Source organism: Pleuronectes platessa, chromosome 20, assembly GCF_947347685.1.
Source record: "Pleuronectes platessa chromosome 20, fPlePla1.1, whole genome shotgun sequence".
NCBI lineage: Eukaryota > Metazoa > Chordata > Actinopteri > Pleuronectiformes > Pleuronectidae > Pleuronectes > Pleuronectes platessa.
In genome coordinates, this window is record NC_070645.1 from 7720964 (window position 1) to 7740363 (window position 19400).

The 19400-nt window shown below is 41.2% G+C and overlaps 1 protein-coding gene across 1 annotated transcript in view; it reads right to left on the minus strand.

Annotated features, from left to right (window-relative positions):
• vipr1b (vasoactive intestinal peptide receptor 1b) overlaps positions 1-18519 on the minus strand; it is a 33873-nt gene extending 15354 nt beyond the window's left edge. The window contains exons 1-3 of the mRNA XM_053412473.1: positions 18332-18519; positions 12798-12888; positions 10632-10742 (exon numbers count right to left, since the gene is read on the minus strand). Of these exons, the coding sequence (XP_053268448.1) occupies positions 10632-10742; positions 12798-12888; positions 18332-18385 (256 nt within the window). The 5' untranslated portion in view covers positions 18386-18519. The remainder of the gene's footprint in view (positions 1-10631; positions 10743-12797; positions 12889-18331) is intronic.
• Between the last annotated feature and the right edge of the window lie 881 nt (positions 18520-19400).

Sequence of the window (19400 nt, forward strand, 5' to 3'; positions counted from 1 at the left end):
GCTCGAGCTGCGCTGCTCCAATCACGTGACATACCTCACTCTCCACCATCATCTATAATACACACCCGCCTTATCTATTTAAGCAGAAACAACCTCCCTTCCCTCCCTTTGCTTGCCCCTGGTTGCTGCGGCAGTTTTGCTCCCATGTTGCCTTGGCCCCTCAACCGCCCCCAGCATTCACCTGTAGGCTTCGACGGGGGGTTACAAGTATTTGCTCATCACTCCCTTCATATCTATGGAATTCTATCGGGGGATGGACTCAGACTAGACGCCAAACCCTAACCTGCAATAAACATTTGAACATGAGTTGCCTGACTGAAATGCTAAAACAACGGATCCTTATCGAACATAGTGATCTAAATATATGATTCTTTTTTTGTGACTAGTCATACGTTTTGTATTTAATTGCAGCTGAAATGCTCTGTAAAGGCAGCAACAGAAAATGTCAGAAATTTGGTTTATTCATGATATTTATTTATGGGTTATTCATTTACGGGGCATCAGAGGTTCATTTGTGATCAATGTGACCGACAGCCAAGTTGCTTCAGTGCCTGCAAAGCCAACCCATTACGGCCGAATGCTGTATGCAGGTAATGAGCTGTGGGGGGGAAGCAAATGAAGCAGGGGAGGAACTGTATGAATGCTGCTCAGTCAGAGAAAGGTCATGTGATTGAAATGTCCCATTTTCCATCAGGGATGCGGCTGCATTTGAGAATGATGCTCGAAGGATGTTAGTGAATTGTTCCTTATCTGTTAAATCCATCCCTCTATTAATCGAAAAACTCTTTCATGGGTCTGTGCGTCTGTTACGCCGCACACACACACACACACACACACACACACACACACACACACACACCTCATTAAATCAACATCCTCTCTGCTGTCACCAAACAACTTTTCAGAGGTTTTTGGAAATGCTGCAATGGGAGCGCGTGGGCTGAATTCGCCTGAGGTTCCTGAATGAAACATCGACTAAAGTAGGAGTAAAGTCATCTTTCAGACCCGTTGACTCTGGATGATTCACCACGGATCTTTTCAACAGATTTATTGCTCAATTGTTAAATATAGCAGACGGATGGAGGGGAAAGAAGAGAGGGGAAAGCAAAGCACCTGAAATTAAAGTAGCTGCGCCTGAACTCAAGGCTGCTGCACAGACAGAAACATTTTTCTCATCAGAATACTTGAAGAGATTAAATATATATATAGTATATGAAGGCTTTTGCACACTAGAAATGATTAATTCACAAGGTATTGTTATTTCTTAAATCTTTATCCAGTCAATGCAAGCTTTCACATCAACAACAGAATTTCACTAAGCAGTATCGCAGCTTTTATTTATTTTTCGATTTCTTCCAAGGTTTCACTTCTGACATGTAAACATCTATCCAATCAGAATTGAAGCAATAGCAGGAGAAGAGCTTCTTCCTTTATCCAGTCTGACGTAACGTTTATTTGTCCATTCACTCAATATATTTGACTATATGGGAGAAACTACAGATTTTCATTGATTTATGTCAAAACCTAGTAATGTGAACCTAATCATGTAATTGCTCTTTCAAGAGGTTTTCAGGCTTTAGAAGTTGATTGAACCCAATGGAACAACCTTCAGCAGAAGGAGGACTGGGTTAGAAAAGTTTTACAAAAGTAAACAAAACCAGGGACAACCTACCACAGTGGGGAATCAACACGAATGCTTAATGTCCCTGTATCGAGACTCTCCAGACCATGGACCCATTCCTCCATGGTCTGGGGAGTCTCGATACAGGGACATTAAGCTGTCTTTATCACACGCCTTCCAATAGTGGTGAGATGACATCACCAGAACAACTCTGCTTGCATGGCTAAGACCGAATGAGTCAAACATATTAAGTACAATTTCACAACCGCATTTCAAACATAACATTACATTTTTTTGAAATAATGAATGATATGATTATTACCATTTTACAATTTATCTATCTTTCTGGTTTTATTCTTAACTTTTTGTTTAGTTCCTATTTTTCTATACTCTAGGAACTCACAATATGGATAAAGGAGCTGCCAGACAGCCACGGTCGAACGATGATGCAGGTGCAGATGGCAGCAGCTGTCGCCACATCCTCTTGTGTGCGACAGAAGAGTAAGTGGAGCTCTGTCATTAGCCACAGCGTCGAGCCATTAGCAGAGAAATAGAGGAATGACCCCATCGAGCGGAGTCATGGTCACCTGAGGCAGCACGTCTTTTTACACAGGGGGCATCCTCAGCCGTCGTTTTAACTTAAACTTAAAACCTCGAGTCATTCCTGTTATGCATCTGTGTCATTACAGAACACTTTAATTTCTTTCTTTTTTATCCGTATTGACTGCATCATAACAGCAGAGCTAGGAAATATAGGTTGCCCAGAATTGCCTCCACGATCAGGGGGAGGTGAATGATTTGACGTATCCCTATACAGTGTTGCGTGATTGATGAAAGCAATATTTTCAGATTTGGTTTCTCACTGTAAGAGATATGGAGTTTTCGAACGTGGTGTTGCACTGGGATGGCATCAGCTCGTTGGATATTGATTTTTGTGTTGGTGTTGGGTGGAAAACTTAATAAGTGTTTGGATACTTCGACCTGTTCCTCAGCAGCACAGCATGTGTCATCTGATTGGTGCAGACTCTGGAATCAGAATTAAAGCCCACAAAACTGAAAGTAGCGAGATGATATTTAGATTTTGAAAAAAAAAGATAAACAAGACTAAGGAAGGAAAGCAGGGCTGCCTCGTGTATCCTGCGTTCGTTCGGTGTGTCGGTTCTGCATGTCCACAAGATCTAATGATTGGGGCAGGTACTCTCCATTGTCACAATATTGTTGATTAAGGGCCTCATTTATCATCCATGATGGATCTGTTGTCGCTTTTTTTCTGCCATGGTCCCTGATGTAATAACCTCCTCTAGTGTCTCCATATTTTGAAACTGTCTTTTGAATGTTGTAAATATTGCTGGTTTTCTGTTGATAAACAGATAGATAGATAGATAGATAGATAGGTAGGTAGGTAGGTAGGTAGGTAGGTAGATAGATAGATAGATAGATAGATAGATAGATAGGTAGGTAGGTAGGTAGGTAGGTAGGTAGGTAGGTAGATAGATAGATAGATAGATAGATAGATAGATAGATAGATAGATAGGTAGGTAGGTAGGTAGGTAGGTAGATAGATAGATAGATAGATAGATAGATAGATAGATAGATAGGTAGGTAGGTAGGTAGGTAGGTAGGTAGGTAGGTAGGTAGGTAGATAGATAGATAGATAGATAGATAGGTAGGTAGGTAGGTAGGTAGGTAGGTAGGTAGGTAGGTAGGTAGGTAGATAGATAGATAGATAGATAGATAGATAGATAGATAGATAGATAGATAGATAGATAGATAGATAGATAGATAGATAGATAAATAGATAGATGTAATTTCGTGGTGCTCCCTCAGGTCGGAGCAGTCAGACTGTGCGAGTGTCCTCTTCGCCTGGAAATGTCAAGATGGTGAAAACTTAAAGTGAGTCAGGAGGGATGATGGATGGACGGACAGACGGAATAATAATAAAAAAGAAAGACAGAATGAGCCGAACCAGGCAAAGTCTCCAGAGGAGTTCACCTCAAGCTGTTAATGTCTTAAACGTCGTGGTCAGGCTTGTCAGTAAACGTCCCATGCTCCTTTCAATGTTTTATAATCGCCTGCACAGTGTCCGATTCTCCGGCCGTGCCAATGCTCGAAGTCATATAGTCTCCTCAGTTGAATGATTTTATTTAGAGCCTGAGGCTGCTGCCACAGACTAAGAGGAGGCAAATAGACGACAACATCCTCCTTCTGTACTGCTGATTGCAGTACAGCTGATTGCATCTGATCTTAAAGCAGCATTTCAACAGAAACCAAAGAGGAGTCACATCAACAAATCCATCAAAGTGAGCAGCGCAAGAGAAAATCACTGCCTCATCAATTGATCTGACATGACTTCTTGATGATTGGGAAACTAAAACGAGTTCTTGTGGACAGCTGGCTGTCTGAAGTTGTTTCACTTTTCAGACAGTCTTCGTCTGGTCCAGAGAAGATTAGAGCCGTTTAGTCCTGTGTTCACGAAAAAGAAAAAGAAAATAAAGTACAATTGAAGAAATGTCAGAGGAATATTGACTCTTTTGTTCCTTCTACCTCCCACTTGAATGTAATGTTGTGTGTTTCGATTGCTACACAGCGTATAATCATGCAGATGAGCACATATTCAACTTCATCTCTCACAGTGACTCATTTCTGTGAGGGTCACTGAGCATAGAAACTTTGTGCTGATTGTTCATACGGTGTGAAAAGGTGCGAAAATGTACGTGTACTACATTGTTTCTCAAGTTCCATTCAAGCTTCAGTAATTGGTATTCGCTCTTTATGATCAGTAGAACGCCGAGTTCGAGGACATCCATCAGTCTCATCTTCAGAAAATCACTTTAAAATGCTACATTACTTTGATTGTGAACGGTTCGATGACTAGAGGGACAGAAAAAGTCCGAACTGTTAAACTGGTCAAAGCAAATGTCAGGTGTTAATCGGACCCGATGTGACTTTTCTCTCTGATTCTGTTTTCAGACATGAACTCTGGATCTGCGATAGAATTAGCTTTAACCTTTCTCTGACTCATGCAGCTCCACAATGAGCTCTACGGAGACTTCAGGATTTTAGTTTGGCTTTGCAAACTTTGTCCAACCGATTTCCTTTACTACAGGTTAATGTCTCTAGTAAAATTATTGTTAAATGTATTTCAATAAGCTCGTTAATTATTGTGAAATGTACAACACAAAGAAGTGTCCTGAAAGTGAAGGGATCTGAATAGTTTCTGCAGCAAAACTGTGAAGCAGTTTTCAGATGTGAGCTCCGTCTGGGACATTGGGTCCAGACATTTTACCAACTTTGCCTTTCAAATGTGAAGACGGAGGCAGGAGATGAGAGAACATGTCTGGAACATTCAGGATGAGGAGATACGAATTCCACTGTGGAAATCAAGATTTGTATATAGCACTTCGGCACCAGCGGAGGCTCTTATCGCCAAAAGCTCTCCAATCTTGTCTTTCAAAGTTCACATCTTCATCAGCATTTTCCATGTTTATGGCTCCTTTTTTTTGTCCTGAGACTTGTGCTCTTAATTTTTTCTCAGATTGGTTTTGTGTCGCGGGTTAGAAACAACATTAACTGTAGATTCTCTGGACATTTTCCTGCTGAATTCTCACATGGGATCACTCGGACATCGTACCAGGGGGTAATGATCCAGAAAATGTCCGGAACAATTGACTCAGACATTTACCTCCTCACAAACAGCCCCTCTGGAAAATGTGGACTTCAGTGCATGTTCAGCTTTAGTTCCAGTGCATGTGAGTGTGTGTGGTGTTAACTCAGTGGTGTGGAACAGGTCTCCTGAGCAGCAGCGGTTGTAATAATGTTTGTTTCTATCCCTGAACCCAGAGGACTGAAGCATTCAGGAAACTGTTTACATCTCTGTGTAATACAACCAGGCTGCTGTGACACACTGAGATAGAATTAATGTGAAAAGGATATTTTGGTGCCTGAAGAGAAAAAAGAGGATGATATAAATCAACATGAAAAATATCACAAGTTACTGATGCTTCCCATTAAAGGTACAACGATTTTTTTCTGTGAATATGTGGGGGCAAGCAAAACAATAGTTCAATACGAGGAAAAAGGTCATGAATATTTGGTATTCATTCAATTTGCAGACGCCCACTCAACATCAGTCAGACAAAAAGTCTCAAGGATTCAAAGTAAAGTTCATGTCGTACTACTGAAGTGTGGCTTCACCTGCATGGGTTCAACAATGAAGTTAACAGCTTTTAAAATCTTTCTACCATCTCCCCAGTCAGACCCTTCAACTTATTACACTAAGATATTCAAATCCCAAACTTTCGATGTGGTGACAAGGTCAGGTTCACGATAAAAGGAGTGTGAAGTTAAAGAAATCAGGCGGATTAGTTTGTTTACAACTCAATTTAAAACCTCTTTGAGTGAAAGACATGTCAAGGCAATCCTGAGTTTAAGATAGAAATTAATGAAAATATTTTGTAGAATAAAATCAAATTACTTTCTTTGGTTGATTTCTTGCATCACACATTAAGATCACAGGAAGCACAAGTTGGTTAGTCAGCTGTGGGCAAAAATTTGAGCCACGTTATAGAAATTTTAATTGTGAAAATATGGCATCTCTAAAATGTATCTAGGTCAGTTTACTATCAGTTCCTGTTTGTATCAGTTGATGCACCAACATTTATCTCTGTCTTTCTTTGATACTAAAAATATAAATCCAGGTGTCAAAGTCTTTTTTGTTATGATTTCTAACAAGATGAATCGACCATTACCTGGAAGATGAATCAGAGTAAATTATATTATTATAAAGGATAAGTCCCAGTATGTTAGAATGTCTCGATCTTGTTTGTGTGTTCACTGAATAAATAACAGGTCAACTCCTCGCTTAGGTAACTTGTGGCTCAGCTGTGCATCATGTGAAATGGAAGTTAACACTGAGGTTGTTATCACACAACAATGTTTATAATATACATTTATTTCTACAGACTGATAATAATGTTTCTCTGATATTCCCCATCATACTGTACATCTAATGTAAATCACTATTACTGATCAATTTACAAAGAACACAATCTTTGACAGTAAAAATTAAAAATTCAAGACCCCCACAACCAACAGTGTTAAACTTCTGTCGTCGCTCCATCAATACAGGTGGAGTTTTAAGAACATCCAAACTCACACGTTGGATATCAGATTTGTAAGAGGTGATGGTTTGGCTTCATTTACATTTGTGCAAAGGTAAAAGAGATCACCCACATTTAGTCGAGGATTTTTGGAAGTAAAACGACAAAAAATATATACGAACACGACTTAAAACTTTAGACACTGTGTAACAACATCAAGCTTATACGTTAAATCAGGGCAGAACTGCAACTATAGACGTTAGCTCATCTAAATTTACACCTCGTCATCCTCTGCAGCAATTTTCTTGCCAAGAATTAGATGAGAAAATCAATATCCCTCCTTCTGGCTGTTAGAGATGTAGTCTGTTAGCTTAGCTTAGTGTCGGACTGGAAACAGGTGGAAAGAGGTAGCCCTGTGTCTTCTGAAGATAACAACAACTCTAAAGCAATGCACGCTACGCTTCCCCCTAAAACTGGGTAATACGCTAAATAACAGGGTTAAAGTCAGGAAACAGTCCAACAATAAGATTTACAAAGATATATTTTAGAGTTTCAGAGTCTGTTCAGGGGCAGAATCATGACAAGAGACCAAACTGGAGCTTTGGTCTTTGTAAAAATAGAAACTTTTATCAGAGAAAAAACAATCAAACTGATTTCAGCTGCCAGACTAACACCAGAGTTAGACTCTTATCCATCTCATTGCAGAGCTTGTGCTTATATGACCTGCACAAGATGGATTTTACAGTGAGGTATCACCTGTTAGTGTGGTACTGGTTACCAGTCAGTAAAATCCCTGTGTCTAGTGGTGCTCTCAATAGTGGTCTATTAGCACATATCTCAGTCAGGAGGTCAGAGTGAACAGCGACTGCACGGCTGGGTCACACAGACACACAAGAGGAGCAGGTGAAAGAGCTGCAGGTGAAAGTCCCGAGCTGCTGAAAAGAGGAAATGGATTTCCATCAGCACAGATTGGAAAATGACTGAGAGTGAAGGAGAAGATCTGAAGGAGAAGCTCGGGTCAGAAAATATCCAAACTGGTGTACATGCTGATCTGAGCCACCATGTTCCCCCGTATTGATGTGTGTTTCATTTAATAACTCAGTATCTCACTCACATCTAATTGAAGAAACCTTGTGAAAAGGTTCATGTAATTTAAGAGGAGCCAAAGTTTTTTAAATAAGTTTGTGATTGTTGAGTCAGGCAGCCGATGTTTTGATGGTTCAGGTGTTGACAGATATGTTGAAGGTCTCCGGGCAGCAGAGGAGTTGATGTGGTGATAGCGATAGACAAGGACACCAGGCTTTTAAGGGAAGGGAAGTGAATGGTAGAAATTCATCCACAACAAAGCACCGATATCCAAGGACATCACGTAGGAAAGAAAGATTGCAAAAACGCAAAAATGTGCTCTAGTTTTTGAAATTTTCAAAGTATAAAATGTTGTTCACGAGTGTAAAGGATGGAGGAAGGATGGAGCCCCGGCATGAAGCTGCAATAAAAGTCAAACAAATGACTACAAAAAGACCACAAACAACCTATAAGGGGCTGAAACTGACTGGAGACACCAAAAAAACATTTAAAAGACAAAAACTTAACAAAAACAACTTTGCGGTTTGTGGATCGTGCACCGGGGGTCGCGGTGTTGGATCCAGTGTGGCGGATTTTGAGTCATGTGGGCTGATCGTGGTGCTGGTGGCGGACCCTGTGTCGCGTTGGCATTGGGCACGGGCGGTGGACCAGGACCGCGGTGGTGGCTCGTGATGGGTCCTGGTGGGCGGCGGTGGACGGTGACTGAGGACTGGAGTGGCGTCTGGTCTAGATGGTGGATCGTGGTCTGGATGGTTGCTGACCATGGACTGTGATTGCAGTGGGATTGCTTGGCATATCATGTTGGGGTTGTCCTTCGGGATGTTTACCCTCATCAAATGCTGCTAGAGACTTACACGTGGCATCTATTGCACTTCTGTCCGTCCTGGGAGAGGGATCCCTCACATGTGGCTCTCTCTGAGGTTTCTACGTATTTTTACCCTGTTAAAAGGGTTTTTAGTAGTTTTTCCTTACTCTTGCTGAGGGTTAAGGACAGAGGATGTCACACCCTGTTAAAGCCCTACGAGATGAATTGTAATTTGTGAATATGGGCTATACAAATACAATTTGATTGATTGATTGATAAAGTGATGCAAAAAAAAAAAAAAACGGCCCCAAAAAGTACATAAAATGAGCACAAAGACCCAAAATGGCTTCAAATGGACAAAAATAGAGATGAAACTATCACTGGGTTCAAAACACCGCAAAACGACCTCAACAGAAACAAGAAATAACATCGAAATTAGCACAACAAATAAATAAATATACTAAATAGATGTAAAACCACCAAAAAAATTATTAATAGCAATCTAAAGAGTTTCTTACATTCCACCTGTCTGTGCCATGAGGCCCGTTTCTCTTTCTTATCTCATCTTGGTGAATCGTCCCTCCTCTTTGAGTGTGTGCCGGTTCCAAAGCAAAGGTTTCAGGAGGATCTGGATTCCTCCTTGTTTTCTCAGACCCTGACTGTTTTTTACTTGCTCACTTTAAATCTGCTCTCCCCTTCAGCTTGTGTAAACACTACACACTGTTTACAGTAACCCGGATCAACTCGGATCCCGGGTTTGAGGCACCTGGAGAACAACCCCCCCCCCCTCCCCCCCTCTATCTGAAACACTTTTTAATGCATTAGTCCACAGCGTCAACACAGGATAGACCAGAGCTTTGTCTGAGAGAAGCTGTGGTGGAGAGAGAGTGGGAGAGAGGTCTACTCTTCTCACTCTACGGGAACATTAGAGAAATGGTCCAAAAAAAATTATGGATGCAAACATCATCGCTGTAATGAGGCTCGCTATGAGGCTCATGAGTCAACGTCCACTGTCCTGTCTGTCGTCTGCCTTCAGCCCTCTGCAGGGTTCCTCATAACTTCCTCGTGGCCTCAGGAGCTGAAGCTGAAACCGCCTTGATGAATCTAAATGACCATTTGCATGCAAGCAACACAATTCATCTTCCTAAAGGCTCGACTGTATGCAAATCTCACTAATTAATCCGGAAATGGTCCTTCCTTTGATTTTCCCAACGAATGATACTTTGAATAGATGTCAAAACACTCCCAGCTAGATAAATAGTAATCACTGGAAAATAACCTAAAACTGCTCCACATTATCACATTACTACAGCGTGAATACATTTTCAGACCCATAAAGGACAATGCATTTGTTTTAAAGACAGATTTTCATTGTTTTTAATGTGCATCAGTTCTGTGAACATATAACTGTCGGTTAGGGAAAAATAATCAAAAAGTATTTTGAATATAATGTGTTTTGCAGAGGTGGAGGAAGTACTCAAGCATTTCACTTAAGTAAAAGTATAAGACACAAAAAATGACTCAAGTAAAAGTGAAAGTAACTTTTGGTGTGGCAGCGGATAGCACCATCGCCTCACAGCAAGCAGGTTCTGGTCTGGATTCAAACCTGTGGGACGACCTCGGTCTGTCCATGTGGACTTTGCATGTTCTAATGTGCCTGTGTGGGTGTTCTCCAGGTATTCCTGCTTCCTCCCAAAGTCCAAAGCCATAAGAACTCTAAGAACTGTATTCTAAAAGTGCAACTTGGTGCAGCTTGATAGAATTAAAGGGGACAGCTGCTGCAGGTATGATCCCACATTCTAGTTGTGTGCGTGAATGGTTGTTTTTCTCTCTATCTTTATATATATATATATATATATATATATATATATATATATATATATATTTTGGCCCTGGGATACACTGGCGTCCTGTCCAAGGTGAACCCCACCTCACACCTATTGTCAGCTGCTATTGGCTCCAGGTGGAAAATGGATGGATAGATTTTGTATCAGCAGTAACAGAAGTAGGAGGATTTTACCTTTGTGCTGGTCACTGAAGTAGCTGAAGTACGTGGGGCAGTTTATCGTGACCACCTCTCCCACCCTGGCTGTCGGCCAGCAGGCGATGATGTCCCACGCTCCTTGGCAACCTGTCGGGAGAGATTAACATTGGATCACTCAGACTGTCCCACACTGACACACACAAATGCACACGTACACACACTGTGGTGACTTTTCATCATGTGCTTGACGTGACATCCGTGACACAATCGACAGCGGTGATGCAGCAGGGACTGACAGGCACAACTCAATATGTAAGTGTTTAACTCTCGGTTATAAGTCAATCAAGTGAGATTTATTTCATAAACAGTCGACAGCAGGCTGTGAATCCACAGTGGAGACATTTTACACGCTCGTATCTGTGACGTCTGGCTGGAGAGATACGGGAGAATCCAATTTATTGAGTTTTATCAATCAATAAATAATTAGATATTTGTCACCTCTCTGGAAACTGTTCCCAGCGATGGAAAGGGAAGGAAAAGGAACTCCACAGCGTCTTTGTGGCTCTGAAATATTATTTCGTTTTTCTTTCCAACAGCTCAGGAAACACTTCCATCAGTAATTACTCTTATTGTTATTTTGGTTTAATTTTTATTTTTTGCTTCCATTGAATTTCAATTAGGATTAAAATGGTGAAAGCAGCACCACCACAGTCCCTGGATGTTTAGTTTCCTCTGACACACTGCATGCTGGGGCATAAACAGACACATGCCACAGATTAGGAGCACATGAATAGATTGTTTATTTGGCTGCAACTCAACTGGAATTTTTCTTTTTAACGCCTCTCTATATTGGAAATTGAATTCATAACCTTTAAATTTGAAGGCGTAGGTAGGACAGAGGGGAAATCAACAAAACACAAGCATAATTTCTGCGACAGACAAATTTCTGAGCTACAAAAACATGAAAGCACACAATATTTATAACTCTGTACATTAATCTCAAAAGGTAATTATGTGTATAACATTAATGTAACATGCGTTGATGGGTACAGGAACTGTCAAGTAATTTTTGCATCTGTTCTGTCAATGCCTATATTTCATATGCTGTAAAACCATGTGAACGTATAGGCACATTCATCTAATTCATTTATTAGGGACGTGACCTCTCCTCCTCAGCACCTTCCTGTGGAGGAAGCAGATAGGGAAGTGGAGAAATGAGGGTCGCCGCAGAGATAAGGGGCAAAGCTGTTTCCACGCGGGCAGTTCATGTTTATTCAGCGGATACACGGCGCAGCGTGATTTTTTATTAAAATGACAGTAAATGGAGACAGAACCGTTATATTTAAAACAGATGGGTTTCTAACCCTGTTCATGGGGTCATATGAAGGACTGATCTTTAGTTTTATTCAATTTAATATGTATATATGTAATATTCTATCCCATCCAGTTTACTCTCATGACTTTTAACGGCTGTGGGGGAGAAAATCATTCACACTTGTATTTATGATCTCAGCTCATTTCAGCGGTGTGCATCATAACAAAATGAAATACACATCGTTTCAATGTTTTCTGTCCGAACCCGAGCCAACAGGCTCAGGTTGGGTATCCACACTCTAGTGGAAGCACTCTGATACTGAAGAAAACTGAGAAACATGATGATTCTAAGACAGGTTCTGGATTGGTATCAGAAATAATGATAATAATCATGAGAACGTCACACTACAAATATTTGTATCAGCTTGTTCAGATCTTATGAATAAGAGAAGGAGTATGAATTTTGATGCAAATTGCAGACACTGCCCACTGAGGTTTTTTAAGTACTTTTATGCCTTTCACCTTACCTCATGTGACTCCTCTTCCGCCATAAGCCTATAAACTTGAATAACACACTAGAGGAAAGAGAAACTTCCAAAGCCTCATATGCTTCCTTAAGGATTTTGAACTAAATGAGCAACTAAATGTGAATTTCCTTGAACCTTTGAGTGACTGTGAGAGTTGGCAGAGGTTACACTCAGGCTAATTCAATCAGCTGTGTCTGAAAAAAGGTATTTCTGCCCTTAATGGAGCTTTATCTGAAAACTCCCACGCTGCGCTACCTTATACCTCACTATTTATTTACTCATACTGTTTCCCATTTCCTCGGAATAGCCGCCTGCACCCTCCAAACAGCCAGATGGGGGAAAATGTATTTCAGAAAATGACCTGAAGTGATGTTCCCAGAGGTGCTGTTCTCGCAGCGCTCCTTCTCCTGCTCGATCTCATTCACCACGTCACACATCTGCACCGATAACACCTGTGGAAGAGGTGAAAAGCACATTCAGGCATCCGGTATCGAACATATGCCTCCATCGCATCACAGTTATTAAAAGGTCAAGACTGGTAGAGTGGTTACGTGGAAGGAAACATTTGCTGATAATAAAAGACATTCCTGCAACTGAAGCTTTCCGAGCTTTGTTCTTAGGATGAACCTCAGGCTTATAACACAGTAAACACACAGAAATGTCCTCACTTTCTGAATTTCAAACAGAGCTCCTTCTCGCTGGGCAAACAGATGCTATCATGCAAATGGATTAGGAAGTGGAGAAGGCAGCCACTGAGTAATCTACCGCAAATGTTCATCTGTGTCAACACAGGCTGAAAAATGCGGAGCGATAGCCGCTGGTTGGAGAGCCGGTGGGTCAATGGAAATATGTAAAATGAGCGAGGAGCTTGAGAAGGTCAGTGGAGATGAAGAGAGAAAGAGAGGGAGGAGAAGTCGGCACGAAGCCGAGCGTAATCATAGACTCCAGGAGAAAAGGGGCTTCACCCTCATACGATGGTACATAGGACACTGGAGGCAGGAAAGGTCAGGGTGCAGCAAAGAGTGATGCACAAAGCGCTGGATGTATTTACAACTGTACAACTCATGTTCTCTAATTGGTTCTTGGAGGGATGTCCTTACTTTCTCTTCTCATGAGCCCCAACCCCCATGGAGCTGTCAGACATGAAATCATCCTCATCCATCACCCTCAAACGCCCTGTTCAGTCGGAGGTTGAGCTCCCAATATACGACTTTATTAAACCAGCAGAGAGCAGACAATACACTAAACTCGACTCACACACACACACACGACACAACAGCTCACAGAGCGACAGAAACGCGCACGTTAGTGTAATGACTCGACGTAATGAGGCGGAAATAAACGTTTAAAGAAGAAGTAAATACCCGACAGCTGATGGACATGCTGTGCTTAGTGAAGTCTGATTGTGCAGAAAATAATTGAGCACAAAATAAGAGCAGGTCACGTTGCACAACTTCTCAGGCGGAGATATTATTGTGTAACTTCTGTGATAATAGGGAAAAAATTACTGTTATATCCCTCTAAAACACGTCTGGAGGGGGAAAGACTGCTGCAGGGTTTTCATCACAGCATGATCAGAAGAACTCAGTAACATGCATCATGTTCTGCTACAGACTTTGGTGACCTGGAGGTAAACATGGAAACACGAGATATAAAAAAGTACAAACTATCTCTATCTGCACACCCTGAGCTTTATTTATCTCCTCACTCGATCTCTCCCCCCCGTGAGGTTCTCCTAACACCGTCATAACCCCCACAGGTTTGCTCACAGGAGTCTTTGCCTGCAGCCGATTACCACAGAAAATCCAACATATCCTGCAGTAATAGCAGCAGCAGCAGCAGCCAGGAGGCAGGGGATTAATCTGCTGACAATATCTGAGCACAGGAACATGGACGGAGGAGGAAATCTCATGTTGGCCAGACCCTTTGGTAACCTTATTTCTGATTACCAAGAAATTTAGTGTCCAGCAAACGTAATAGTAGAGCGTTTGGGAGAGGATTTGAAACCACAGGCTCCTCGGAGTGAAAGTTAATATCTTATATCACAGTGAACGTTAGGTTTAATATCAGTGTTGTGATCATAGTGTCAAGTGAAGCTATGATTGTATTGTTCAATCAATGTGTATTTGTTTAGATCAACTAAGATAAATGCATTTAAATTATGTTACGTTATGCGTTAAATTATATCATTATACTCGGACCCAAAGAAATGAACCAGCGTTCTGTACCACTTGTTGCCATAGAGGCCGCTGTTTCCCCAGCTACATAGTCTCGCTTCAAAATCACGTACTTCTGCTGAAACTTTGAATAAAATCATCTTACCCCTAACTGCCATCTGAAAACTCTCACTAACATCCCATATTTTCAGTTGAAATTGATATGCAAGTAGTTCACTGCCTTGTTTTCAGTTTTTTGAGAAATATAATCAATGTCAATAAAGAATAAAGTTAGCCCGAAACCATTGAAGCTGCATAAACAACAGAAAACTGAAACCATGTCTCCCATCAGGCTGGAAAACAGACATGATGAAGGAATGTGCGCAGGGACTTTAGAGGATCAGGCTCTCTTTGTTGCATTGAGGTCTTTAATTAGCTCACACATAACCCTGTATATTGCGAGCAGAGCCAGAATACACAGAGAGGACACCATGATAACAAACCAATCCTAGAGTTCAGAGTGTGTGATTTATGGCACCGGCTGAGTTTGGGGTAGATTTCCTAATCTAAATAATACAAGAGACAAAGGTAAAAATGTCCTGACAGTGATTTACGGTGGAGTTTAAAATACTGACCACAAATATTAAGTGCTCACAAGTAAACAATGCTGAAAACGCACCAATAGTATCTACAGCCAGTTGAGTTGTGGAGATTGATGCATCAACAAATCAAACAGCCAATCCCAAACTAAGCAGATGATAATTGGACTTCTACAAGGCCTCAGGGGCTCACGGAAACACAAACTGTGTCCATGTGCAGAACATCACACAAATACCTCAGCATTGATCTCTTCCTGAACGCCACCAGGCTATTTTAGTCGATTGTTGTCATTTAGTTATGAGATAACGCTCAAATTAAAAAATGAGGCGAGCCGACAGGAAAATGAAGTGGGAAACTTGAGTCTGTGTGTGGCGGCTCAATGCAGAGTGACGTGTTTATCCCCCGACCCTAAAAGCTTTAGTGGAGAGCAGCAGCTCCACGGTTTGTATACATCTGCAGCCGTCACCTTGATTTTCAACACTCATGAGTAGACAACATGTAAAGATTTTTTCCACACAGGACAAAACACAGGAAGTGTTTGAGGATCCAGCTGAAACATGTCTTATTTCAGAATCTTCAATAATGACACTTTATAGTTTGAGTTCATAAGCATGTTCAGGCTGACTATTATGGCAACATGCAGTGCAATGTGAGTATGTTATTACAATGCCAATTATACAGGAGTAATATGAGTAACATATATTCATTTGTAACATGTAAAACCACCTATGTCAGTAGTTACTACCTGACACATTCAGATTCCTCCAAAGTCAACAAGTTTCTGTTTAGCTACATTCACTTTTTGTGGAACGCTCCTTATAAAGAGGTGTCTGGAGTCTGAATCTCAGCTGTCAATCGTGACATTTCACTTCATTATCATAGCATCAATTAACTAATTAAAAACCCAAACTTATCAGGGACAGTTTTGAAATTGAGCAAATATCAGATTTGAACTATACCTAAATTGACAGATCAAATCTTCTTTACTGCTTTTTAGTTCTGTCCATCACCCATCTGCTAACATGGAGGAGGCAGGGACCATGACTTATACTGCAGCCAGCCACCAGGTGGTGATCAAATCGCTTTGGCTTCACTTTTGGGAAACATCTCGCCCGTCTTTACTCACAGTCTATGGTGCAGACCGTCCTTTTCAACTACCATCTTCCACGATCCTGTCAAACACGGGACAAGTAATAGTGAACTACTTGAATGTACTTAAAGTATCTGAAATGAGACACAGCGAAACACATCAGTGCGTAATATTGAGCTGACGTGTAAATTGCTCTGGAAATAAGCGTCTTCCGAATCTCCCGACGTCTCTCTCAGGCAGCTTCATGTTTTGAAGGAGACCAGGAGGAGAAGTCATTATCGCCCCCCCCCCCCCCACACACACACACACTGCGTGGTTTTAAACTAATAACGTCTACGTGCAGCCACATTCAGACTCTTCTTGTCTTTTACCACAAATGGGATTTTACTGCCTCCCCCCCTCAATACTACATTTCCTCACTAGATATATTGATGAAACATGTCAGGGTGTGTTATTACAGCCTGCGAGGACTGGGGAAAGGACACAATTGCTGCACAGCGGGGGCACAATGACAAACCATTAAACGTGTTCCACACTGGTGCCTATAAGAGCCACTAAAATATGTCAACAAGTGACGTATCTGGATTGTATCTTTCGCAGCCTCGGGGGGGGGGGGGGGGGGGGGGGGTGGTCTGTCAGAGGTGAGGAGGAAGAGACATGATCACTGTCGTTTCTGCCTGGAAAGAGCGTCACGACTAAAACCCACCAAAATGCATTATCATAATCCAGGAACCTTAAACTGCTTTGATTCAGACTTTTATTTGATTTCCTCACATATTTCTGAAGTTGTAACATAAAGCTGCCTTTCCTTGTTGGTGAAATTGCAGATAGGCTACCTGACAGAGATAATATGCTTGTTTAAAGGCATCGTGTGAGGTGAGAGGAAAACATTTCAGAAATCCCCTAACACTGATAAAAACATCTGTGGAAAATAAGGGAGTAAGTGTTGAGAACATTGTTATTGAGCCTGACGAAAAAGGCGTGAATCAGGATATCCCACCACCAGGTGCTTGGTTTTGGTGCATGTTCACGTCGGTTGTTCAATTAATTCCTGGGATATATCTTAAGAGCTGTACGTGTCACTGAAAGCCAAGACGCAGGGAAGACCGATCACCCTCAGCGGACACTTCACACAGCACCAGCATCCCCTGCTGCAGAGCAGGTGACATATCACCACAAGGCAGCGCTCAGAGGGTTTCTATCCAATTATCTCGACCCAGAGGGAGAAACAACTATTAACTGCAAAGTCGTAAATATGAAACTGGTCATTTACCACACACATAAAACTGATCGGGAACACGGAGAGTCCCTGCAGAATCAATACAGCAACTCACAGTTGTGCATGCATCTTAATTTAAAGAAGACACAAGTTCATCTTATTGTAATCTGTCCTATATCAAGTAAGATTAAACTGTAAATATAATGGAATTGTTTACATGAGACTTTGGATGTAAAAGTTGCATAAGTCAAGCCTACATCCCCCTTAGATAGGAAACTGAGTTTGCCCACTTTCATATTCGTGACTATGCTTAGGTAAGTGCAGCTCATTGTGGGAGCTGTTTGGTTTCTCTTTACATTTTGAAGGTCTTGGCCTTCTGTCTAAAGTGCCTTGAGATGGTGTTTATTAAAATGCAGAACGGTTGTGTTATAGACGACACTTCACCTTCACAGTTACTGACTCATGTACAGACAGAAAGATGAAATATGTTTCTCTCACAGTGAGACTTACTATGAACATATTTGAACAAAGTAAAATCAAAGACCAGTAAAATGGGTTAAATGTCCAGAAAATTGAAAAATTACTGTGGGAAATACATTGTTTTTACATATACATCGTCTGAGATGTTCGCTAAAATCAGACGATACAGTATATCACTTTTTTTTTTAATCCTGTTTAAATAGAACCATGAAACTATAAAAAAAAATATTTTTACTCACTTTCATACACTTCATATACTGTCCATTAACTACATAAATAAAAACCTTTTTATGAGATAAAAACAATATTACGTGATAACACTGATTATATGAGATTTTTTAATGACTTACTTTTGGCAGATATCCGTACAAGAGAAGCAGGAAAAGCAGCTGTGAAGCCTCCATCCTGTTTTTGCTTTCTTATTCAAGACTCCTCGATGCCGCATGCGCTCCCCTGTTAATTCTGTTAAGTGAGTAAATGTGTATGTGAAGAAAGCGAGGATCTGTGTGTGTGTGTGTTTGTTCAGAGCTCCTGCTGCTCCATGTCTGACTGCTCTTTTCTCTGTGTGCTCCTCCAGAGGCAGCAGGAGGAGAGCTGCGAGTGTTCCACTGAACCCGCCCCCCCGTCCATTCACAACTCCAGTGCCTCAGTCCAGACCGTCAGGCTGCTGCTGCTGCTGCTGCTGCTGCTGCTGTTGATGATGATGATGATAATGATGTGGTCTAAGATGGTGCAATTAAAGAAGAAGACCTCTGATTAATTGCCTTGTAAGCGGTGACTCCTCTTTTGTGATGTCAGTGACATCAGATATGAAGAGACTGAACGGATTAAACCTGATTTGAGCCAATAATGATAGAGGTAATTCCTCATTCATTATTCTGATCTCTGCACTTCTGCCAGCTAGTTTCATTTAATCATACTTTTTCTATTGTCATACCTTTACTAATTCCTTAAATATATAATAATAAATGATACAGGAATAAATCTATCCATTCATCCAGTTTATCTAGCTTGACAAAAGGTATTTATTCTCACAACCTTACAACGCAAACTGAAAATAATCTGTTATCGGAGTAGACTTAAACGCCAAATCAACAAACCCACATGGAAACACCTCATCCCCTGGATCCACTTCTCCAACCCCAAAAGAACAACACTGCAAAGCATCCCAGAGGTACCAAGCTGTCATGTGCGTGCACAATACAATCACATCATGGACCAACACATAAAAACATGAAAGACTTGGCTCAGTAGTGGTTCAAGGGGCCAGAATATCTACAAGGTGCCTTTAACCAAATGCTGATTTCTGTCAAATGAAATAATAATAAAGGTTCCACCAGGTTAATTAGTGTCAGTGCCACCCTGAGCTTTCATTATCACTTACGATAATTTAGTGCAACATGGGGTCACGTACCTGGA